Here is a 27,012-nt window from a genome sequence, read left to right on the forward strand (position 1 = left end):
CGGAGTCTCGATGGGCGATCAGGGGGCGATTCCGGAGTCTCGATGGGCGATCAGGGGGATTAGCGCTGATTACCTCTGTCCTCTTCCTGTGTCCGGAGCAGGTGTGTCCCCCGTAGTAATGCAGAGATGTCAGGGAGATAGGGTGATGGCGTCCCGGGTCAGGGCAAAGGTATGGCTCCTTTGTCCTTTATCTGTTTTGCCTTTCAGTGCTTATGGGATTAGCACTGATTCTTTCCTCCCCCCTCCCCTTCACCGGAAAGGCATGTTCCCCGTTGTGATGTATGTATACATCGCAATGGGGAACATGACATCTACCCACTATCCTAGATCTACCATAAAAGAATCTTACATGAACAACCCCTAACAGAAAGCATTTTCCTCTCCTACCTCAACATCACAGGACTTGTCACATTTGCTGGGATCTTCCCTGGCCAATATGCTACTGTGGGAACACGGTGTCCCCCTTCCCAGGTTGTCTGCTTTGCTGAGCTACCACCTGTAAAATTTAAAAACAAAAAAACACGTTTTCAGATGCTTGTCAGCCAAAGCTTTTTTCTTTAATCAATTAAAAAAAAAACTTATGAAGCAAGGTTGCAAAAGAAAGTAATCCCTTTGAGCCAAGAAGACAGATGACAAATTGTCATCAGGAAGGAAAAGACAAGGAATCTATTAAGAAATGTGATGATGTACCAAATCAAAAGAAAGGCAGTTGAATATACAGAATAAATATCACTGTAATCTCTCAGTACTGCCTCATTTTCTTCAGGACAGGCAAGAGCCAAGGTGTATTCAGTGTCTGAGATATTTTTGGCTTTCCCAACATGTGGCAGCTTCTCAAGACTAGAAGTAGCTTCAAGGAGACAGCATGACATAGTATATATCAAGCCTAAGTTTTATACTTGGCTTAATCAATCTCTGTCCCATTCATCTACTTTAAACACTCTTCCCTTAGGAGTCCTTGAGAGAACATAATAGACACAAGATGTTGCAGATAACAACTTTGTAAATGACATCCATAAAAGCTCAGTTTTACCAATCAGTGGGTTTGTTTACATTTAAACAAAAAGATGTAGCTCCAGAATAATGTTAGACCTGGGAATTCACTGTGGAGACAGCTAGAACTGAAGCTGAGAGAAAGAAGTAAAGTGCATATTTTGAAAGATGCTGCTAAATTAGGGAGGATTAGAAAAATGCATCACCACAATGAAGATGAGTATACCTCAGTGATCAAGCTAGGGAAGAGAGGCTCCCTTTTCAAAGAACCAGGCCAATCCATGAGGGTCCCCTCCCAAACAACAAGAACAACTTCACAGCACATCAAAACATACAAATGTTTTCAGTGTTTAAGATTTGGAAGAACTGTGTCTGCAATTGTACGTGAATAAAAATAAACACTTCCCACAAAATTCAAGACAATTCAGCTTTGCTTCCATGTCAAGACGGGATGAAGCTGGGTGTGCCTATACTCCATTTATATAACAAGGTTTGGTAATGTTCATTGCATGGAACCGTTACATCAGACTGACAAAACATTTATATAATGATGCACCTGGCACAGTTGCTTTGTTTAAAAATAATCCCTCCTGCCGGCAATGTAGGCAATTTCCCCTTTGCCTCTTCACGAGGAAAAGTAGAAAGCTGTTTCAAACCAGGTCAGACTGGTTTGCCTATCTAATCCAGTGCTGTTTCACTCTGAAGAGTCTTTGGCTTCACCTGCTCAACTGGCAAACTTCATTTCCCCCAAAGCACTCAGTTCCCTTCATCGATGCTTGTCCAACCGAGCAGAAAACAATTTGGCCAGATCTTGCATCTTTCAAAGCACCCTGATGTACAAAAATTTATAAACATTTTTCACAGCATGAAGCAGATTAAAAGTCTAGCTCCAGCAGACAATTGAAAAGTTGGCAACCACAGCCTTACTTCTGACATTCAGATAAACGACAGGCAAACTAAGTCAGGCTGTTCTTTTAGCACTTGAGAGGTCTAATCTAGATTTTAAAAATCAGTTATTCTCAAACAGATCTTGCTCCAATGATTATGATTTATAAAGTAATAGCAGGGGCAGTCAAATGACACCTGGAATTACAGATAAGCAGGGCCTGGGAGAACAAAACGAAGCAGGACATAGGCTGATAGAATTTTGCCAAGACAACTCACTCTGCATAACAAACACTCTCTTCCAACAACCTAAGAGACGGCTTTATACATGGACTTCACCAGATGGACAACACCGAAATCAGATTGACTACATCCTTTGCAGCCAAAGGTGGCGGACATCTATACAGTCGGTAGAAACAAGACCTGGAGCTGACTGTAGTTCAGATCATGAACTTCTTATTGCACAATTTAGGATCAGACTAAAGAGATTAGGGAAGACCCACGGATCAGCTAGATATGAGCTCACTAATATTCCTAAGGAATATGCAGTGGAGGTGAAGAATAGATTCAAGGGACTGGACTTAGTAGATAGGGTCCCAGAAGAACTATGGACAGAAGTTCACAACATTGTTCAGGAGGCGGCAACAAAATACATCCCAAAGAAAGAGAACACCAAGAAGGCAAAATGGCTGTCTGCTGAGACACTAGAAGTAACCCAAGAAAGAAGGAAAGCAAAAGGCAACAGTGATAGGGGGAGATATGCCCAATTAAATGCAAAATTCCAGAGGTTAGCCAGAAGAGATAAGGAATTATTTGTAAACAAGCAATGCGTGGAAGTGGAAGAAGGCAATGGAATAGGAAGGACAAGAGACCTCTTCCAGAAAATTAGAAACATCGGAGGTAAATTCCAGGCCAAAATGTGTATGATCAAAAACAAAGATGGCAAGGACCTAACAGAAGAAGAAGAGATCAAGAAAAGGTGGCAAGAATATACAGAAGACCTGTATAGGAAGGATAACAATATCGGCGATAGCTTTGACGGTGTGGTCAGTGAGCTAGAGCCAGACATCCTAAAGAGCGAGGTTGAATGGGCCTTAAGAAGCACTGCTAATAACAAGGCAGCAGGAGACGACGGCATCCCAACTGAACTGTTCAAAATCTTGCAATATGATGCTATCAAGGTAATGCATGCTATATGCCAGCAAGTTTGGAAAACACAAGAATGGCCATCAGATTGGAAAAAATCAACTTATATCCCCATACCAAAAAAGGGAAACACTAAAGAATGTTCAAACTATCGAACAGTGGCACTCATTTCACATGCCAGTAAGGTAATGCTCAAGATCCTGCAAGGTAGACTTCAGCAATTTATGGAGCGAGAATTGCCAGATGCACAAGCTGGGTTTAGAAAGGGCAGAGGAACTAGGGACCAAATTGCCAATATCTGCTGGATAATGGAAAAACCCAGGGAGTTTTAGAAAAAGATCTATTTCTGTTTTATTGACTATTCTAAAGCCTTTGACTGTGTGGACCATAACAAATTGTGGCAAGTTCTTAGTGGTATGGGGATACCAAGTCATCTTGTATGCCTCCTAAAGAATCTGTGTAACGATCAAGTAGCAACAGTAAGAACAGACCACGGAACAACGGACTGGTTTAAGATTGGGAAAGGAGTACGGCAGGGCTGTATACTCTCACCCTACCTATTCAACTTGTACGCAGAACACATCATGCAACAAGCTGGGCTTGAGGAATCCAAGGCTGGAGTTAAAATTGCTGGAACAAACATTAACAATCTCAGATATGCAGATGATACCACTTTGATGGCTGAAAGCGAAGAGGAACTGAGGAGCCTTATGATGAAGGTGAAGGAAGAAAGTGCAAAAGCTGGCTTGCAGCTAAACCTCAGAAAAACCAAGATTATGGCAACCAGCTTGATTGATAACTGGCAAATAGAGGGAGAAAATGTAGAAGAAGTGAAAGACTTTGTATTTCTAGGTGCGAAGATTACTGCAGATGCTGACTGCAGTCAGGAAATCAGAAGACGTTTAATTCTTGGGAGAAGAGCAATGACAAATCTCGATAAAATAGTTAAGAGCAGAGACATCACACTGACAACAAAGGCCCGCATAGTTAAAGCAATGGTGTTCCCCGTAGTAACATATGGCTGCGAGAGCTGGATCATAAGGAAGGCTGAGCGAAGGAAGATCGATGCTTTTGAACTGTGGTGTTGAAGGAAAATTCTGAGAGTGCCTTGGACTGCAAGAAGATCAAACCAGTCCATCCTCCAGGAAATAAAGCCAGACTGCTCACTTGAGGGAATGATATTAAAGGCAAAACTGAAATACTTTGGCCACATAATGAGAAGACAGGACACCCTGGAGAAGATGCTGATGCTAGGGAGAGTGGAGGGCAAAAGGAAGAGGGGCCGACCAAGGGCAAGGTGGATGGATGATATTCTAGAGGTGACGGACTCGTCCCTGGGGGAGCTGGGGGTGTTGCCAACCGACAGGAAGCTCTGGCGTGGGCTGGTCCATGAAGTCACGAAGAGTCAGAAGCGACTGAATGAATAAACAACAAAAGCAGGCAGCAATAAAGCCAGTTCAGCAGCAGATGTTAACAGTGAGGGAACAAGGAATGAGATACTTGAAAGCAGAGCTGTGTGTGAACCACCCTCTTTGCCCACAGTTACCTGAACTAGCTGGCCTGCTGTGGTTTGATGCAGTGCAGACAGCTACAAGTCTCAGAGGGTGGAGGAAGGAGTGTAAAACGTGCAAGTGATTGGCATGTGTCATGACTGAAGTCCTGCCCCTTATGTGCACGCACATGCAAAAACCATCTTACAGGTTTTGTCCTGCCCCACGGAGGCCCATCTGTATAGGGTCTTTGAGGGGGGGTGGGAGTGGGGAGGTGGGGAATAATAACTAAAATCCTAAAATTTAAATGGAAATTAGTGGTATACCAGGAAACATCCTGAGAGGATTAATCTGGCTTCTGGAATCACAGCAACATTATTATTATTAGTGTTATTAGTGTTATTGTTGCTGTTATTCCTACCAAGACTGTTATTCCCCAGCTAAGGTGGAGGCATCTAGCTGATCTGAGCTGAGCTAAAAAGCAGGGTTGAATTTGTTTAATACTTGGATGGAAGACCACCAAAAAATCCAAGGGCTGAAGGTTAGACTTGGAAAAGGGCAATGCCAATTTCAGACTGTTGCCAAGAAAGCTGCTTAGAAATACCCAAGTATTATTCAAACTAGCCACTAGAAGTCAAACTTAATTTGAATGAATCTTTACCTTACTTTTGCAATTTCTATTTATCACATTTCATAGCTGATGTTGGTTGGTTTTCTTCTTCATGATTTGAGCCCTACTGAAGGGCTTGGTAACTGTAAATGTAACATCTAATTATGGATGAGGTAACCAACCATGCTGCTTTTTGTAGTTGGGCGGTCCTAAGTTATTTCAAATTTAGGCAATCCAATTTCTTTCTAAGTCCTCATGGTATTGCACCTACTGCCCCAGTACCACTTTTTCCAAATATTTGCGATCTTTGTTTGCAGATCTTGTTATTTTGTAATATTTTCCAATTCTTTGTCTTCAACATTACTGTCTCTTGGAATGGTTACATCAATAAATGAAACTTGGTTCTTTTCAATGACAGTAATATCTGGTTTCCATGACAGTAATGTATATATTTTCATCATCATCATCACTAACCTATGGGGTTTATTCTTGGCACAAAGCCATAAAAATGTATCTTTGCTAATAGGCTACATCAATTCATCCTGTACTTTTCTACTGTAAAATGGCCTCAGTGTGTTGCAGCATCGGAAGTTAAGCTGGGTAGGTTCATCCTGGAAACCACCAGGACATCCCAAGTAGGGGAGAGTAAAAAAACAGAAGGAGCCAATGACAGTGTTGTTCTGTGTTGTTGCCAAGATACCTACAGTACATGAACATGTCCAAAAACGTACTGGTAACTGAGCTCAACTTGAAGTAAACTTTATTGTAAAATGATTATTTGTTGTATCCTTAGTGTACACAGTGAGCAGATTGTTCACTTGCTGCTATCTGACCAATGTCAAATGTTTGAGTCCCGTCAGAATAGCCCTTCATGGCAAGTGTTGTCTTCCCTAGAGTAAAAAGACCCAGCTCATCCAGCCTGGCCTCCGTCATATGCCCATCATGAAACTGTTTGGTTTCCCTCTTAACAAAGCTGAGTCTTGTGGGGCCCAGAACTGGAAGCACCAGCTCAGAATAACAACAGGCACACTTGCTGCAAACCTTAATATGCCACAGGTCCCTCAAAACCTGGCTTTGCTTTCAGGCCTGGGGGCCCCAGGGGACTGGAGAGATCTTGCGATGGCTCCCTTACTGCGGCTAACATCTTCTCCTCTTTTTGTGTTTTTTATCATTTTTAATAATGAATGTTTTTATATATTTATTGTTTTTTTAAATTAAGTGTTGTTCACCACCCAGAGTCACTTTTCTGTGAGATGTGCTATACAAATTTGATAAATAAATAAATACCTCTAGTTTTGCTTGTTAAATCTAAAGTTTCTGCACTGAAAGGGCGAAAGGAAACAAACTCAATTAAATTAGTTCCCCACGCCCCTGAAAATGCCATGAGTCCAAATAATGGTGGCCAGTTGACAAATTTACCTATCTTCCCATCATGCACTGTCCTGAGGCACAAAGAATATCAAATATATACCAGTTCTAATGGAAAGACATTTTCTGGATCAATTCTTTGCAGAAGCACACATCTCCAACCTAATTCATACCCATGGCATTTATTTCAACAGAGGTTATTTGAGTACTGTACTTGCAAAAGCTTCCAGGGAAAATCTGAGAGATGACAGAAACGGAATGTTCCCTTAAAAGAAACAAGGGGGAAACTGGAACCAATTGGTTCAGTGACATCTGAACCAATTTCAGATGTTACTCTTTTCCAAACACTTATCAAGATTCTCCGAGAAGGCTATAGAGCATTATTTCATACATATGTAAGAATCTCTGGCCCAACAAGACACAGATGCTGCATTTTTTTTCTCAAGGAGATATTTTTAGTACTTCTTAATGAAGATCTCGCTTCCTATGAAAAATCAAATTCATTTCTTTCTAGGAATGGTCATAAACTCATCTTTGGTACTGAGGCTGAGCTGGCTTTATGCACTGACTTAAGGCCCTTGTGAACAAAAGAAAGCATGAAAATAGCTAGCATCTTCAGGTAATCTAACAGTTTAAGAAATGAAATAGATTGCAAATATTACTTTACAATGGAAAATGAACTAATACAGTTATATGGGACAGACTATTGGCATTTTATCTCATTTATCTTAAAGAGAATTCCACTGACCCCTGATTCAGTTCCAAGCTGAAAAGTAAAAGTTCTTCTCCTTCTCCTTCTTCTCTGCCTTGCATTTGGAATTTTCTTCTCCAGGAAACTCACCTGGCCCTTACACTGACATTATTCTGGAGCTATATAAAACCCTTTTTATTTTCTCTGCATTTAAAACCCTTTGCACCATTCTGGTACTGTGTTCTACCTACTATATTTTGCATATTGCACTTTATTCAACATTTTAATCTGCTGTAAGTTTGATTCAGGTAATTTTTTTCCCAATAATTAATTTAAAAAATTGCTTCCAATCAAAAAGCTCAGGGAAAGACATCTAAGACTCCAGAGAGCTATTAATATGCAAATAAAAAAGGCTAGCATATCAATGGCATATTATCAAAATGGCCTGACCACCATTTCATTTTTATTCACTGCTGGTATTAATCATTCTCTCAAACACTGGTCTGTTAAACATCAATAACAACAACAACAACAATAATAATAGTAATAAATTAAATTAAATTTCCATTTCAATCATTCTTCTAGCTGTATCAGTCATTGGAGAAAGGAGGGAACTGTCATCCAAACATCTCAAGGGACAGACCTTACTGAGGATGAGTGAACTACAGGCAATTCAGCCAATTACTGTTATACAATATCTTAATATATTATGTAAAACATTCCACCTACCCCCAAGTATCAATTCTGATATGTCATCCTCTCCAAGTACAATATCCATTATGAACTTGCTGAAAAGAAAAAAATCCAAAACCAGATATAACATCATAATAATAACTAGCTAGATCAATCTTCTAGGTCCATTCACATAGCTTTCTTGCTGCAATAAGAAGACGCTCCACTTGTCTTCACTAATGTAGCCTACTACTAAGGCAGTTCAAGATGTTCTAACATGAAACATGGGCTAGCCTGGAGAAGTCAGTTGCTAGTTAGTTACAAGTAGGTGGAAAGGATGTCAAAATAGAAAGTGCTACCCCCACAATCTGCTTGTACTGTGCCTTGGTAATGGGGCCAGTCAGTTACCAAGGCATAGTAAAAGCAGATTGTGGGAGTAGCACTTTCTATTTTGACATCCTTTCCTCCCCTCTCAATGGTGGGGGAAAAGCACCTTGGCAATGCTGTATGGATTGGCTTGTATCTTCATGGTGGTTTGAAACAGTGATTGATTATTTGTTCTGGGATACCCAACCGTCCCCTCAGCTGATATTCAGAAGCACAGTTTCCTCTTACCTAGAAATTCTGAGAACTACAATAATGCATATTCATTACTGTTTCTTTGTGAATTTTTCTAATCCATTTTTAAAGTCTTCTTATGGAATAGCCATCTAGCCACAACAAATTCAATGAATTAATTATTTCTATTACATGGGTTTTATTTTGGATAAGCAAGGGACAATTGCTAACGGGATGCCAATCTGAGACATTCATTTATGCGAATGAAAAATTATATCATTTATCTATCTATCTATCTATCTATCTATCTATCTATCTATCTATCTATCTATCTATCTATCAAATTTATCACTGCCCATCTCCCTAGAAAAGGGACACTGGGTGGTTTTCAATAAAACATAGATAAAACCATATAAAACAATAAAATAAATATCATGTGCTCAAATACGATCTTTTGAAACTACAGCAAAGTTTTTAAACAAAGAAAAGAAACTCTGGGACTGTGAGTTCCGCCACATCTTTTTTTTTTTTTTGCATATGCCAGATCATTCCCTTCTATATTTGGAAACAGACAGGAAACAGATGTGGAAAAAGCAGCTGCTGCAATTCCCAAAGAATAACTGGGGAAGTATGACTTTAAGAGTACCAGGACATGCATACTGAGACACAGACATATACACCAAGGGTTACAGACACAAAACCAGGAAAGATCTGCATTTATGTTATAGCTTCCTGTCTGCGTAAGCATAAATAACTGTCCCTATTCCTTTCTATCTGAGCTGAAAGAGAGGACCCTAGTCCCAGTTCTGATGGGAGTGTGCGCAGTTCCATAATGACAGCATTTTAAAACTATGAAAAATAAAAGGGATCCTCTTTTCAAACTTGGCGCCTCTGACAAAATAATCTAAGGATTAAATAAAATCATATATGGTTATGCATAGGCCAAAGTATTCTTCCCCAGCAGCCAAAGAGTTACCTCCAGATTTGGGAGTCTCATCTGTGGGTAACATGACATTCTTTCTTATTGGGCTTCTTTCCATAAGGATTCTTGCCACGTGTAGAGAAGGAGCTTGCCATTGCTTTCTTTCTCACAGCACCAAAACCAACAGAGTTGCCACAACCCTGCCTGTGACTGCCTGGTCATAAGCCCAGCTGACGTATTTCTCTTGGCCCAGTGCTAGGAGTGACTGCACCATTGTCTGCAGTCAGGGAGATGGGGTTGAACTTTTAAGACGGCCCAAACTCGCCCTGTCACAGCGCTGTCCTTGGATTTCTGTGGTATTTTTTAGAATTGCGTTCTCCCCCACAGTTCACCATTCATCAAGTCCCACTGACACTGTTTCTCGTGGTCTGTGACTGCTTAGTCATTGGAAAAACATATAATATCATATCATTATGTACTATTGATAATACAATAATAACAATATATCCAACTTACATCGGAGCTAACCTGCCAAACTACAGGCTGTCTCACTTATCAACCCTCCGTGGACACACCCTGATTCCTCGAGCTAAAGTCCCTGCCCAGGGCCACCAGAGTTACATGCCACCAATTCTGCTCTGTCTCTCAAGTGACCAGTTTGTTCTGGAGAACTGCTTAGACACATGGTGCAGGTCTTAACAAATCCAAAGCATCAAACAGTGCCTCTGGGTACCACCTTCTTCTTATCTTGGGATTCTCATCCGACTGTATCTGCAACATTCCTCAGCTTGCCATTCTTGTCCATTACCAGTCACATTTGATTATCCTACATATGCATCACATTTAATGTTTGTTCATTTAGCATTAAAAAAATCAAAGGAAGGAGGCAGAGTAACAAAGGATCCACAATCCCCCAATAGCATCAGAAAATAATAAAGTTTTGAGAGTAAAAGACAGATGAACAGGGAGGTTTTTGCTGATACATACTCCCATATATCTCCCCCCCACCCAAAGATGCTCCAGTGAGTTGGGGGGTCTCTCAGGAACAGAACTGGACTTGGCATAGAACAAGTGGAAGAGATTAATGAAATGAGATGCCTTGACTTACACCACCCTGAATATCTGTCAGTATATATCTTTATGGTGTCACACTAATGAATTGTTAATAATAGTTTCTCTCTGTAAACATGTGAAAGGCGTACATAAATAAGATAACATACAAATGAAGAATTGGTGTTTTCAGAATCTGAACTCTGAAGATTACGTGCAATGTAACACTGGGACCATAGCTATAAATACTATTCATACCAAGGGCATGCATAAAAATACCATTGAGTATAAATTTCTATGAGAACTACCTCTTGTCTCTGATAATAGCACAGATACAAGGCATTTTCCTCTTCTGTACAATATAGTCAAGCATGCTTATTCAGTACCCTATGAACAAATGTACAGCTCCGTAGCAAAAACAAATCCCAAGCCAAATAATGAAGTGTCTCTTCTCCAAATTTTAGGAAAATAATTTCAAAATTTTGAATAAATTATTCCAGACCCTCAGATCAAGTGTGATACAACAGTTGTTATATCATGCTGGCATTTTAAAATCCATCACAGAGCTGATATGTAAACAACAAATCCATCCATCTATCGATCTATTCATCTATCCATCCCATTTATAACCAAGGAGTCCTGGTGGTTTATAATCAGAAAACATCGTAACATGTTGTCAAATAGCTTAAAAATTAACACACCCACAGTAAAAATTGGAGTAAACTTGAAAGAACAGCTAATCCAATTCCCAGCAGAACAATCATTATCCAACAAAATGTACACAAAAAACAGCTTGAAGAAATAATATAAATAGCTGTAAACCATAAGGAGTTTGTTTCTGATGTCATATAAGGTATGAATGCAACTACTATCTCTTTATGATATTTGAAAGAGTGAACAACACACAGTCCACTTTCCCACACACAGCGCATTTCATAAATGATGGCTGGAGGCAAAACTGACTGTGCGATAGCCCTCTACTTTCATGCAGTGATGTGTCCAACAAAGGGTGTCAAGAGAGAGAGGGGTTGGGTGGGAACTACCAGATTGAAAAAGAACATGCAACCCAAATTTTCTATTCAGAAAAGCTGAAGAGAACTTTTAAAAAGTGCTATTACCTTTTTTCCTTTGCCACATCCCTGTATATGGACCAACACTTCCTGCATAGTCACACTTCTCAGACCAAGGACCATTGTCTCCTAGAAAGATAAGAGGATACCCTGTTGATAAATAGGACAGGAAAGTGTATTTCATTCGAAACAATGAGAGCAGCAACAACAAGGGTAAGGCTGAAGGAACAAAGAGAGTAGTTCCCATTTCTTTCAACTGAACATTATTTATATTAACAATTACACATGGGTAATCAAGCTTCCTCTTATTATACTATCAAATGGATTATATGAAGCTGGAAAGCAAGGTACAGGGTCATAAATGATACAGAAGACCTCAGAATTCCATGGAACCTCCCCCTGCAGGGATTTGCCTGTTTCTTAATGCAGGAGTTTAGTAAACGAACGCTTCATTTTCAGAGTAAACAAAGGAAATCACTCACTTTGTTACAATCCCTGACCAACCAAAATAAAAAAGTGTCACCCTAAGTATAGTTCTAAAATAAAAGTTTAAACTACAGACACAAAACAGGTAGCTTTCATTGAATAGCCATTGACAAACTAGCATGGTGATTGTGCAGAACTTGGTGACAAAATCAAGTTGGCCTAACAAATCTAACTAATTAGGTTCCTTAACCATTCACAGAGAGTCTGTTAGGGAAGCAATGAAAATCTCTGTCTTAAGCTATGAGAGAAATTGGGTTCTAATGCGAAAGCAGTCCAGTTGCTGAGAGTACTGAAACCCTGTGCCACTCTTTTCCAGTAAGAATTAATGGAACCTCTGGAAAAAATATTGATTTCTTTTGTAGTTGGCTGCCAAGAGTTTGACAGATCACTTTCTTGTCACAGGGCAGCTTATTAGCACAAAGGTGGGATATTAGGATGATCCACACCAGATATCCTGTAGTTCCAGGAGATTTCTTGAAGATGCTTGAGGATTTTCCAGCAATTTAGCAAACAGTTTCAGCATACAAGTTGTCATTCCCTAGAACTCATGACAATGAGGTAGTTAGAAGCAATTGCCTCTCCCTGGGTTTACTGAGGAACTCCAGGAGATGTAATGGCAGAGGCAACACTTAAAGCACCACTAGCAGAAGTCAAAGAGCTGTGTGCTTTGGTTTAGGCCTTTACTATGGTGATCAGGGTGGCAAAGCATCAGCATTGCTCCACCCTTAGTGTGCTGGTGAAACACTGTCCAGCAGCTCTATTTAAAGTAGTCTTAGGGAATAAAAGGCAGGAAAATCTGTCACAAGGCAACTGTGACATATTTACTAGAAGTTTTGCCAATAAAATTGCTCTTGTTTACTGTGAACTAGATGCCACTGGGGCAGTATCTGATGAACTGACTGGGATGGTGTCTTGTGAGATGATCGAGAAATCATTTGAGGTAGTAGACACTGAGAACATGGACAGGATTTTCCAGACATGAGCTCCACCTCCTGCAGGCTAAATCCATGCCTCTTTTGGCTCTTTCAGGCAGTCAGGGCAGATGTGAGCAGCTCTTTGAGAGTGACTCATGCTTCTTTGAGAGGTCAGAAATCACTGCTGCTTTAAAGGAGGCAGCAGTGCACCCCATCTTGAAGAAGCCATCTAGCTGTGCCTGACAAATTACACTGTTTCCAATCTTTTCTTTTAGAAAGATTCTGGAGATGATTAGGGCATTAATTACAGAGAATTCTGGATTATCTGGATTATCTGGACCCCTTTCAGTCACACTTCAAACCTAGTTGTGGGACAGAAACTGCATTGGTTGCTTTTGTGGATGACCTTCCTCAGAATCCAAATGGAGGGAGTAAGGTTCTTCTGATCCCTTTAGACCATCTGCAAGGAATGGGGTGGAGGGCACTTCTCTAGAGTAGGGGTTTGCTGTGCTTTCCAGGAGCTGCAGGATAAAGATAATTCCTAGATATTGGAAAGATGAGATCTATTCTATGATATTGCATTCATTTCACATCTTTACCTACAATCTTATTTTCTGATAATTTAGAATTAATCCTTTTTCTGAGGAAAGGAAACTGTACAAAGTTCTCTACTGTGGCCAAATGAGTTCATATGTAGTACTGGAGCACCATCTGTATAAAGGAACACTGCTGTAGCTCAATCTGCTAATTGGGGTTGGGAGGAATCATGCTCATTTTTCTGTAACTGAATGGACCATTGAATTGGTACAGAAATGAAATGGGAGGAAGGCTCCGAAATACAGTCCTCTTTATCCCTTTCCATTTAAGAACTTGAACAGAAAAATGACATAGGTAATTGCAATAAACCCCGCATGCCAGTGTTACAGTGCAGCATTTTATGAATAGCAATAGTCACCAATCGATGGAAAACAGCTCTAGCTTCCTCCTTAATCTGTCTCTGGGGATGAAGTCATATTAAGATTCAGAAAGGCTACATATAATACTCACCTGAGGATACAAGAGTATTTCTTTGCCCTATGTTATAAAATATGGCATCAGTCAATTACTGCTTACCACATCCTGAACCCGGCCTGCTCATCTGCTAAGACTTTCTCTTGCTCCAGTAAGTTTCCAGGGCAAGTGTCTTTCCTACAGTTTGTTTACCACACTCAGGAGGCTAATTGATCTGAGTATGGCTGGGGTGAGTCTACCCCCTTAATCTAGGTGAGGACTGTGACAGAATAACCCTAGTCTTTGGGGCTTAGGGTAATCAGTTTGAACAAGGCTGCCAGGACTGGAAGCCACCAACCAGAATTTACTTTTAACAATTTTAGGGGAAACTTATCATACCCCAAGCCTTCCCTCATTTCACAATCAGCTTAAAAGCTTGATCGAATATGAATGAAGACCAATCAAATAAACAGTGTGGCTTTATGTCATGAGTAAGGATGGCGAGCAGGGGGCTCCCATCCAGACTGTCAAGCGCATGCGTAGCACTGAGGAATTGGTCAGCCATTCAAAGAGACACAGATCGGGACCGCCTTAACCTTTGGGGTTTATATGTCTGGGTTTTCCCACGCTTCTTCAGTTTGTTAGGATTCCTGTTATGTACTAGCAATAAACATTAGAGACCAGTTCCTTGTCTCAGCGTGTTTCCTGGCTGTTAGGACACTTTACTTCCAGGATCCATGTTGACTAACTAAGGGGGAAGGAGGGAAGAGAAGGAGAAATCATAAAGAGACATTTGAAAATGAGGCACATTAAGCTTCCTTGTACAACAAAACCAAAAACAAACTTCCTGCCAAACACCAGACCTACACCAAATGGAAACAATAAAAGCAAAAAAACTTATGGTCCCCATTCCCCCAGCCTTTAGAAAGGGAGTTAAGACCTGGCTTTGCCACCTGGCTTGGGGTGAGAGGGAGGACAGTAGAACGTGGAGGTGGCTGGTGCCGTGATGTGGCCCCCATAAATTCCATCATTGGATTTTATATTTTATAAGTTATATTTTACATTTTACATTTTCTATTTATTATATTATATTGTACAATAATTTTTTGTCCTTTATTTATTGTAAGCCGCCCAGAGACATCATTGAACAAGACTGGGCAGTGGATAAATTTGATTGATTGATAAATAAATAAAATAAAGACCCTCCCATTTCTTTGACATCATCCTATCATTGGCCCACCACCTGCAGTTCCTGACTGTTAGAAATACTAGCAGAAAAAAATGTTTGCTTGAAAGCATTCTCCATCCTACTCTATCTGGAAATGTCCAAATCATCCACACACATGGGCTATGCCAATTCAGGATCAGAACTGCACTCCTGTAACCCCAAAATGGCACCTATAGCTGAGAAACATTGTGATTTGTCAAGACCTCAACATATTTCAGTTCTAGAGCACCTCCCCAAACAGGTGATTTGAGAGAATACCAGGAAAAAAGAGCCCCATTCAATAACTTCTTGGTCACTGAGATGTAAGGAAAAGATTCTTAGAAAGATTCCTCACAACTGGAAGTTTAAGTTATCTACATATTTTCCCCTCACTTAGGGTAGGAGGAGCATGCACTCTCCAATAATGCTGCTTGGTAGCCCTACAGAAACTCAATCTGATTGCGCCCTTATGGACTTTTTGCTGAAAAAAAGAGAAAAACGAACTTGTGATTTATGGGTTAGAAAATTAGAAAGGGTAGCTTATGGAAAGAAGGAAATTAATGATGTAACTTTGGAGAGAAAGGGCAAAATAGAAATGCATTTATAACCGCTGTCAAAAAGATCAGAAGCTGTTTCCTCATAATCTTTTTCTTCTCTTTTTCCTTTCTTACTTATTCACTATTCTTCCTTGTTTTGTTTCTTTTCTAATATTTGTATTGTTTTTATCTTGTTAAAAATTTCTTTAATAAAAATTATATTAAAAAAAAAAGAAACTTAGTCCGACTGCCAAACCACACAGAAGCGCCAATGGGTCTCTTGTGTCCTGCCTTCGAGAAGAATCTAAACAGGGCTGCGAATCAGTACAGGCAGACTCTAAAAGATCAACATTATTCTTTTCTCTAAACAGTGAAAACAACTTGCAGAGACTTTTTCTGAATGAGGAGAAAGGCTATTTGCCATCTGAATAATTCTTAAGCATTGGGAGGCAAAACAATAATAAGAGTTTGCCTTGGACTTTAATGAGCCACATATTAGTTCCTGTCCCTTGGGAGAAAACAACTCATTAACAGCAGACTTCGGAACTGGCTATTTTGTTCTTATGTAATGAAGTGTTTAATTATTAGTCATAGGTGACAAGGTTTGTGTTTTTGGCTAGAATTGTACAATTCATTCAAGAAACCAATGCCTGTGGTGAACAAAGTTCAGGATGGGCTATTGATACATGCAAAAACTTTAAAAATTATAAATAAATTGGGCAGCCTGTCACCCCCTGCATTAAATTTGATTACAAGAAAGAATCCCTGCCAAGGTTAACCTACACTGCAACACCTTTTCCAGAGAACAGTCTAGGTCCAGCCAGCTGTATCATCTCATCTGCTTCATGGCTAGCAACTCAGCTACAGCTATGCAAGTGCTGTGGGTTCAGGGGAAGCAAGTATATCGTGGGTCCTTTAGAAAAGATTCAAAGGAGAACAGAACTGTGTGCTATGCTCTCAGTCAGCTGTACAGATTTACACAGAGTTGAACTGTGTAAACTCTTTTATAAAACAGCACTTTCATAAAACCAGAACTTGTGCTGACTTCTCTTTTCAGACTGGAGCCCAGCTGTGTGGGGAAAATAAGCTCACTCAATGGAATTCAAGATGTGGTGGGTTATCTGGGACCATGTGACACTGCAGGATTATTGAAGTTAAAAGGATGAGGTCCTGCCCAGTCCCTTAACTGGAAGACCCAGGACGACTTATGCAAAAATCAGACACAGATTTTATAGATGTATGAACAATTACAATACAGCATGAAGCAGCAAAACATCAGACAAGCAAATTAATCTGAACATCAATTTTACAGTTCCAGTAAATTAATCTGAACATTAACAATAGGCGTTGCTATCCAACTGGATATCCAACTAGTTTAAAAACCATTTCTGAAAAAAACCCTGCTCATTTATGACTAAATCTAGCAACGGATAAGTGTGTTCAAGCTCCTTCAAATACAGCAAGTATGAACACACAAAAATATGCTCCACTCTACCCCAGCAACTTTTTACTTTGCTCCATTAATTTCTAAGGGTATAACATTTTTATTTGCAGAGATTCATTTGGAGGACAGGAGCTACCAGCTGATCCTTCAAAGGGAGTCCTTCGTGACCCATCCTTCATTTTTGTCTTAGAACCTATTAAGTGTATTACAAAATAAGTCTCTATGAGACCAATTTTAAGAATCTGTGGAGGTTGTTGCAAGAAGGAGGTATTTGTCACAAATCATCACCCTGCCAGGTGCCTTCCTGGGAGCTCTATCTTCTCAGATCCCTTATCTGAGTTCCAGGGTGTTTGGATGGGGCTATTCCCCAGGTGAAAGAGTTTTACCTGGGCAGGTAGTTATGCAGCCAACACCTATTTCTGAATGGGGAGGTGCCTCACTTCCCCTAGAATCTGTATGCAACAGAATAAAAGATCCCCTTCTAACTTTTAAATAAATGGCTGAGTTTTTGTTTTTAACCAGGGTTACCAGGTGCAAGTGTTTTAGTGTGTGTGTTGCTAGTAGAAGCCCAACAATGGAGTAACAAAGAATAAAGGACGTTTAATCTTAATAATGAAATCAGAGCCTGAAAAAATAGATTACCTGCATTGTTACATGAGGTTCTACATACCAAAGCTAACCATCATTAACTTGTAAACACACTGAGCAAACAAAGAAACAAGGGGACAGAGAATGGGAGAAAAATAAAGCTAACAGCAGGGCAAAAGCAGCACTGAAAATACATTAAAAGGGTCCTGATACATCTATCTATACTTTCTCTGCTTCTAGTTCTCCTAGGTCTTTAGAGGCACGGGGCCTGAGTCCTAGGGCCAGTCAGGGAAATCTATTCTGTAACATTTTTGCTTCTCTGAGGACCTTCAGCCAAGATTGTGTGAAGGCAAAAAAACTTCTCTCTCTCTCTCTCTCTCCATGAATCTGCTGCATCTTACTGGAGGACCATGCTTTTAGAGTTTTAGCATACACACAGTAACCACTAGTCAGCAAGCCCTTTATTTAAGAGCCATCAGCTAGATTGCAGGCACTATAGAGAGCTTGGCTTGCAACATTAGCTTTGCATGTCCGAACTGCCATAAACCCAGGCTGCATAAAGTTTTTGATAGTCAAAGAAACTGGTCATTCCTCCTCTCCCACCACATTCTGTTTTTTTCTATTAACACCCAGAATCGTCATGTACAAGATGGATGGCAGAGAAATTTAATAATTAATTAATTAAAATGTTATTACTTATTAAGTTGAAATAAATAAAATAAAGCTCTTTTAGGGCCTTTGTTAATTTGGGACCATCTTTTCCAGGTAGAATCCATCTCACTACAGAATGTACTGGATACCCATCCTGAAGCCCTCCTGATAGGATTATAAATTCAGATCATTAACCCTAACTACACATAGGATTTAAAATATACATCTATTAACTAAACTTCAATTTTCTATTTTTCTAATGTGTTAAACTAAAATAGCCATTCCAGTGTACCAAAAGCCTGATAGGCACCTAAATCAAAAGCAAATACAAATAGTCAGGTCTTTTTTTTCCCCCTGTTCCAATGTATGATGTTGGAAAGACACTTAACTGGATCTTCAATCTGCTTACCCTTAATAAATCCATATAGATCTTCATTAATATAATTCTATTATGAATTAATATAATTAATTCCATTAATATAATTCTATTACGAAGTCGCTATATGATCTCTTCCTGGTTGGGAATAGCTACTATTTTAGATTTAAACCAAGAATCAGGGATAGATCCTCCTTGTAAAATAGAATTACAGAGGTTGTGTAAGTGTGGCATTAAGTTTTCTCTCAGGTATGGTGCTGGCATGTAGGCCCAGTCAAATATCCCAACCCTTCCCCTACTACAGAGGAAAAAGGTTTGTTCTCTTAAAACTGGCAGGCAAGACACGTCTGGAGTAAGAAGGAGAAAGCTGAGGTCATTCTCCTTCAGCTCCAAAACTTCCAGAAAAACAGAAAGGAAGCTTAGGTAGATTTAATCAAGAGGAAAATCTGATTCAAGGGTTTGGATAAAAATAGATAGAAGTTTGGCTAGAAACTGCTCTGTTTAATCTTTGTTTTTCTGTATGTTGCAATGATTTTTATTCTGCTGCACTGCCTGAATAGTTTAAGGTCATTGTCTTTTCATCAGTTTGAACCCAACTTTCAAGGATGCTGTGGCATTAATTCCTTAAAACCAACTTTGTTCTTACGGGTAGCAGATCAACACTAACTTTTAGTCCACTGGAATTCTTATATTTACTTTTATATAGTCTGTTCAATTTTTGTCTTGTTCCATTCATTTATAATTACTAGATCCCAAGATTAGAACAGCTCTTTTCTAGCAGCATTCTAATGTTTAAAGCTCAAAGGAGTTTTTCTATTTTCTCTTTCTTTTTAGTAACATCTATCTATACTCTGGGAGATTGGTTTATCTCCCAAGGGGCTGATACCTCTAGTTGCATACCCTAATACTATAGGATTTGGAGGTGGTGCTACAACAATTCTTATTATTTTTTTCATTTTTATCTAGCAATTGCCAGAAGATTATACAAGACGTGGGAGCTAGTTCTCTCATAGAATAGGGGTGGGGGGAGGATGCCTGGTAAGACAGTCATCTGTGATGGCAGCAAGAGCTACCAAACTGCTTCCCCAAAAGGTAGAGCGTGGGGCCAGGGTGCAAAGGCCCAAAGAGCTTCAGGGAAAACCTACTCTTTCAATAGAAGAGAATATCTGTAGCTCAGGGTTGAACTATGGTGTCCTTGGTGCTCTCTGAGCTTGGTTGTTTGGTTGCAGACAGTTCATTACCCAACCAGGTAACATCACCAGTGCATCATCATCAAAGCCTACTCTGTGGACTCTCCTGTGCCACTACAAAACTGTATCTTAATTTTTATACAAACAGAGCAGAGAACCCATCAGGACCCAAGGCTTTATTAATTATATACCTTTTGATAATACCCTCAAAATCTGCCAATGATACCACCTTATTCAAATGGTTCCCATGTTATTCAGAGATAGGTTAAACTGACATTTCTTTTAAGTAATTATCATTATCTAGTTCTTTTGGTTGGCTGAAGCTTAACTAATTCTGTTATACTGTAGTCAGAAATCTGATTGCCATTTTAACCTTTTGATACCAGAACTTTTTCTCCTTTTTCAAAACACTGCTAGTAATTTAGAGCTTTTACCTCCATAGCCACAAAATTTTTATTTAGCAAATAACATTGTGGTAGGTACCATTTTCCTGGTGGGTTCAAGCAGTGGCTTGATGGCCATCTGTCAGGGATGCTTTAGTTTCCTGCATTGGATCTGTGTCTGTAGCCACCACACCCAACACATTTAACATACTTCATTATTTCATTTACCAGGCTGATTCATGCTATTACCCCACTGTAACCAGCAAGTTCTCCGTATAGACTTTTAAGTGTCCCCACCAAAATGATATCTCTATGCCGCTTGTATTGCAGTGAGGGGGGTTTATTGCTTCACCTGTAAACCAGAGGAATGTATCTTCCTTTGCTGTGCTATCAACTGTGTCCTTTATCTGTCCCACCAAAGCATCCATCTCCTTCAAGTATGTTCCATAGGGATCTTGACAAAATTGATTCCGTGGTGGCTCAGACAAAACCAAAGGCACATGCATATGAGCCAGGGCAAGATACAGGAAGAAAGGGACGCCTTTCTGGCTGTAAAATAAAGTGAAGGGGAAAAAAGGGTTACAGCAGTTAATTAAACAGAGGAGCAAAAGCCTTGCTCAGAATTATTACACGTACCATCACTAGTGGTAAACTCTGTCTCGGGCAGCAATGGACTGAAATTCCATCAGTTGTGCTTTTGTATTTTCTCTTCTCTGGCTTCTTAAGCAAATCTCCTTTCCTACCAAACTTTCATTTGTCTCATTTATTAAGATAGCTTTCCTATCATGCACTTCTTCAGAAGAATTTGACAAATGTTTTAGGCCCCACACTCCATTTATATAAATAAAGTAACATCAATTGAGAACCACACAGCATTATTTTTTAGATGTCGAAAGTGATACGGTGGTGTCACTAAAGTGAATATGAAGGCACACTATATATTACAGATTTGTAACAGCAGAACTGCAAACTGGAGATTAGGAACTTCTCACATATTCCAAACAAGAAGTTATTGTTAATTCAGACTTAATGAAAAGATACCTTAAAGCAGAAGTGCACAACATTTTGGGAATCAAGGGCTATATTTTCCTTTTATGTGGTGAGGAAACGTGACTTGGAATTGAGCAGAGACAGGCAAAAAAAAAAAAGGATTAATGTTCATTTTAATTAAAATTAAATTAATTTCTTTATTCCCTCCATACTTGATAATTTTCCTTTTCTCTCCATACTCGATAACTTCCCTATTGGCTGTTACTCTTACAAAATCTATCTTAAGATATAAAAGTGACTCATAAGCTGGATCAAAAGATGGTTATGACTATACTTGATCTAGCATATAGAGGGGAACTGAGAGCCTGGTACGGCTGCTATTTTTTCCTGGGATAAGCAGAAAAATAGATTCTCTTTCAGCATTTCCTTGGATCTTTGTGTTTACTTTTTCTGTCCAATTGTGTCATATCACTGATTTGAGAACTATTCTGCAACATAAGCCTCCACCCCAGTTGAGCAACTGATTCAAAAAAGTTGACAGGAATGATTTCCCCTCTTACGCTGACATTCGTAATCACTTGAACTTTCATTTCCCTGAAACAACAACACACAGGCACAGTTTCTCTGAGCCCCATTCCTCTTTGGCTGTTTTGCAGTGGATGAAGCAACAGTTGTACAATACCACTTTTCTTTCCAATCTTCTTGCCAAGAAGATTGACCCATACTTTGACCCAGAGAGCTTTGACCCATATCTTCATTTCTTTTTATATTTTTATTAGAATTTTTAAATACAAAAAAGTATAAAGAATCAAGGGAAAGATTAAAAGAAGAAAAAAGAAGATACAGAATTATGACTTCCTCTTCCAGATTACTGCAGATGCTGACTGCAGCTAGGAAATCAGAAGACGTTTAATTCTTGGAAGGAGAGCAATGACAAATCTCGATAAAATAGTGAAGAGCAGAGACATCACACTGACAACAAAGGTCCGCATACTTAAAGCAATGGTATTCCCAGTAGTAACATATGGCTGCGAGAGCTGGACCATAGGGAAGACTGAGAGAAGGAAGATCGATGCTTTTGAACTGTGGTGTTGGAGGAAAATTCTGAGTGTGCCTTGGACTGCAAGAAGACCAAACCAGTCCATACTCCAGGAAATAAAGCCAAACTGCTCACTTGAGGGAATGATATTAAAGGCAAAACTGAAGTACTTTGTGTTGGCAGATGCTGGGAAAGCCTTTAGCCCAGGAGAGGTCAAAAAAGTCACACACCAAGCATTTCTATAAAAATAATTTATTTACAGAAAGCAAAAACAAAAGCAAAACACATTTAAAGGACTTAGCTCCCTTTGGAGCAAGCCTTGCTCGGCTACATTGCCGGCAGAGAAAAAAAAGAGGAAGTAAGAAACAAGTCCGGCAGGTTTCCTCCCCCCAGGCTATTTTGCATGAAGCACGTGAGAGGAGACAATCAAATACAACCTCTTCACCGGCCAAAATGATTAGGTACAATAGCAGCTTAATCTATTAGTAGGAAAACCTCAACACTTTGGCCACATAATGAGAAGACAGGACACCCTGGAGAAGAAGATGACGCTAGGGAAAGTGGAAGGCAAAAGGAAGAGGGGCCGACCAAGGGCAAGGTGGATGGATGATATTCTAGAGGTGACGGACTCGTCCCTGGGGGAGCTGAAGGCGTTGATGACTGACAGGAAGCTCTGGCGTGGGCTGGTCCATTAAGTCATGAAGAGTCGGAAGCGACTGAACAAATAAATAACAAAAAACCTCTCTCTCTATCGAGTAGTTACCATCTTACTCTTTCTTCTCCCTCTTTTTTTTTTTTGACCCATACCTGCATTTTCTATAATCCCACATCACATATATCTTCTGGAATTCACCTCACTGATTCCTCTTCTCTATCACCAGAGTTGAACTCTAGCAAGAAAATTTGGAAGATTTCCTAAATGAAAGCCTTTCTATGTAATTAAAGCAAGCAGATTTTTGAAAACCAGCAAAACCTAATCATTGGGCTCTTTCTGTCTGTCTTACTGCCTTTCATCTAGAGCTAGATAGTACAACGTCCTTTCTGTACCAAACATATAGATCAGCAAGCTTTTGTGGCAATGGGCATCAGGGCACAATTTTGCACAATGTTGCAGGTGTAAAAAAAAATTCATATAAATTTTAAAATAAAAACGGCTGAAATTACATGAGAACTCAGAGAACAGACATCTTGTAGGATTTAGTCATCTAAAAACTTTTCATTTGTATAAATAAATAAATAAATAAATAAATATATATATATATATATATATATATATATATATATATATTTTTTTTGAGATGCGAGTCAGTGGGCATTATCTAGCAGTTGTATCAGCATAATGAGGCCTGATGTTGACAGCCCCAGGCATAACAGATGGAAGAAGCAGAGATCTGTAAGAGATTTTATTCTTCCAGGCAAGATGATCAACTAACATAGTACTATTACTCCAACATATAGAAATTCCCCAAAGTCTTAGTTTTCTACCTTTGTTGTCAAAGACTGAATAAGGAGGCTGCATTATTGACTTCTGAATGTTCCTCTGTATTTATCTTTTCTGTGTTTTGCTTCTGGGAAAAATAGTTGGACAATTTGGTCCATTCTTAATGCTGGTTATCATTTCACTTCCAAAATTTTGGGTCACTGAAATATATTAGAAAAAGTGTTTACCTGTAAAGGTTTATATTTAATTGCCAGGCACAGGAAGTATTAATTAACTTGCACTGAAATCTTAACATTATCAATTTCTCACTAGTCAGCATCATTCTGTAAGACAGACAGGGAATGTTATATTTTGGACTAAGCTGTTGGGTGGGAAAGAGGTTGGAGGGAAAGAAAGATAAAAGAATCTGAAAAGATTGCCTCGACCTTCCTGGAAGTAAACCACTTCCTTAACCCCCAAGCCACTTAAGAGCTGCAAAGGTATAAATCCTTCTTTCCTTCCTTTTCTCCCTGGAGACAGAACTAAGGGAAGTCTTAGTCTGGTTAAACTTGGGAAAGGATATGAAGGATGGGGAATACAAGAGGGCTAGGAACAAAACCGAGAAGTGTTTTGAGAGAATAATTATGGAATAAAATTCTATTTAAAGCAGGGTTCATAATGTTCTTTAAATATCTGTACCAATTCAGAAGATCAACTAAATTAAGAAAGCTGTAGTTCTTGGGATAGAGATGAGTTTAGAGCATCCATATCTATTTACATTTCATCAGATCCCACACAGGTGTAAGAGGGTTTAACTAATGCAATCTGCTTACTCTGAGGAGAAATAATAGTCACCGCCTGTTGCAATGTAAGAGTGATGGCTGTTATCTCAATGAACCCCAAGGCATCACTTCTATAGCTGTTTTCCACTGACAATGTAGCAGTTAGAGTCACTCGTCAGAATACACGGACTGACAAAGGGTTAAGAAAAATAAACATTTCATTACAAGGCTTGCTCTAAAAAGTATTAATTTGTTGTTGTTGCTGTTGGAAGTATTGTCTACTTATAGGGTGAGAAGGAAGGTCACAGTGTAGTCTTAAATGTTACAGTTGTTCTTTCATTTTTTTTCCTCTTCAGTGTGCAGCGGTGTCTGTGAAGGGGGGGGTCAAAAAAGTGCAAGAATGTCACTGCTATGCTCACAAGTGCTACATCAAAGACTACCATTGATAACTAATCCTTGCATTCTGATCTCTCCTCTTGCATTGCTACCTATCTCATCATTCTCCCTGAAAACAATGGCTGTGAATATATGGGCATGAAGCAGAAAGACCTGGCTGATAATCTTATTTAATTCTGGCCCTGTGGTGATAAGGACTGGGTTGGTTACTTTCCACTTCTAATGAAAACAATGCAAGATCAAAGGAGAGCAGCTTTTTGGAGGAATTTTAGATTTTCATGGAGGGCATGAAGAAAAGCACTTCTGACTCTTTCAAAAGAGCTCCTTCACAACATGCAGGAATGCATACAAAGCATCTCTCTCAGAACCATTAATGCCACCGCACCTTATTTTCCAGCCTTCCACAGCTGCCACATTAGCTGAGCATGGTTGTCTCCACATGCTGCCTCACTAAGAAAAATGTGATGCAAAGTGGCTGTGCACTGACATGCATGCAGAGACAGGAGCAGCTTATGAAGTGGTTGTGCAAGCCTGGACGAAGATGAACCTAGAGGTAGTCCTTGCTTAACGACCCTAATTGGGACCAGCAACTCCGCCACTAAGCGAAGCAGTTGCTAAGTGGGAAATCATGTGACCGTGATTGTGCCTTCCAGCTGGAAAGAGACAAGACTACTCGGTTTCACATCTTTGGCTTTTGTTTGCCTCCTAACTGCTCCCCTGCCCTTTGGAATGCTTGAGTGCATGCTTACTGCTGGAAAGCAATGCAACTGCATAGGCAGCCCGGGGCTGGGAGCCATGGGTATGCTATGCAAGCAGCTTTCAGTACTCTCTTGAAATGTCTTTCTCTTTCTCCAATCTCTCCACTCTGCAAGGGGAGTGGAGAAAAAAAAGCAAGCAATTTCTGTAGGCAATCTCTCCTTTGCCTGACCCTTTCCTGCTGGTGGCATGATCACATTGTTTTCAATGTGTAGAAGAGCAAACAGCTTACTCTCTTGCAATCCATCCCTCTCCAATCTCTCTGCTCTGGTCAGGTCAGGCACAGGACAACGCATACTGAATGCAATGGCAATCACATACTGAGAGACACTGAGAAGGGTGTAGATGGTCGCAGTGGGCCATAACGTTATTTGTTCAGCGCTGTCGTAACTTCAAACAGTTGCTGAATGAATGGTTGGTAAATGAGGACTACCTGTACTGATTTGAAGATAAGTGCTTCATACGGACTCCAAGTGTTGTAAAAACCCTCTTGCTTACCCCTATTTCAAATTTTGCTCAGAGAAAGCCACAGTAATCCAGAACAATTATTTATTTATTGAATTTGCATGCCGCCCAACTCCCAATGACTCTGAGCAACTCACAAGTAAAAACATTTTTTTAAAAAATCCAGTAAGAAAGGAAAATAAAAAATAAAAGATAGCAAGATGACAAAAACCAGACTGGAAACATGCCCATACAACCCAAGGAGGCTTCATCCTGCTCGCTAAAGGCCTGGGAGAAGAGCTTCCAGGGCCCTGATAGATGGCATTGTTTAATCAAAGGAACCTGGGGCACGCCAACCCTACCAGATCGAATTGACTGGTCAAATGCTAGGGGAGATAGGCAGTCCCTCAAGGAACCAGTCCCTGTGCCCTTTTGTCCTCATTAAAACAATGTTATCATTTAATAAAGGGGAGAGCACATCATAAAAAAAATATTATTTAAAATTTCTCAGTGATTTCAGCATTCCCATACAGTAACTGCTCAATAAGGAGAAAGCTGTGTTGCCAGGAAGGATCAAGTAAAACAAAGGAAGATATTATTATCGAGACTGGTTTATTTTTACATGGCCAGATAACATGTCTTATTTTCTTGTTTACAGCTAGATTTATTTCCTCAGAGAAGTCCTGTTCTTCCTCAGGGGCTTCCAAAAGGAAAAGGAGGGGACGACAGCTGAAAAAGGGGACCAGAAATACTGCCTATGTGCGTGTGTGTTTGCGTATTTTGGTGTATGATATTCTCATGGACCTTAAAAATAAACAAATGCAAGTTTGCTTCAACATTTCCAGGATGACACAGAACAATCTTCATTAAACATACCTTTACAACTATCTGCTAATGCTTTAATTATTTTTATTGGTATAAGATATAAAAAAGAGAAACAAGAGAAACAACAAAATACAAAACAT

At 39.7% G+C, this 27,012-nt stretch overlaps 1 protein-coding gene across 7 annotated transcripts in view; it reads right to left on the bottom strand.

Annotated features, from left to right (window-relative positions):
* Positions 1-27,012, bottom strand: part of ARSG (arylsulfatase G) — a 588,957-nt gene that overhangs the window by 491,132 nt on the left and 70,813 nt on the right. For 6 of the 7 annotated variants that reach the window (XR_010067211.1, XR_010067210.1, XM_063293456.1 and 3 more), the window contains exons 7-9: positions 20,573-20,769; positions 11,504-11,605; positions 388-496 (exon numbers count right to left, since the gene is read on the bottom strand). Coding sequence is in view for 5 of the 7 variants with exons in the window: in XM_063293456.1 (XP_063149526.1) it covers positions 388-496; positions 11,504-11,605; positions 20,573-20,769 (408 nt within the window). In the remaining 2 variants the exon portion in view is untranslated. The remainder of the gene's footprint in view (positions 1-387; positions 497-11,503; positions 11,606-20,572; positions 20,770-27,012) is intronic. The other variant, XM_063293457.1, reaches the window with a different exon arrangement.

The sequence above is a fragment of the Candoia aspera genome, chromosome 2, assembly GCF_035149785.1.
Source record: "Candoia aspera isolate rCanAsp1 chromosome 2, rCanAsp1.hap2, whole genome shotgun sequence".
Lineage (NCBI taxonomy): Eukaryota > Metazoa > Chordata > Lepidosauria > Squamata > Boidae > Candoia > Candoia aspera.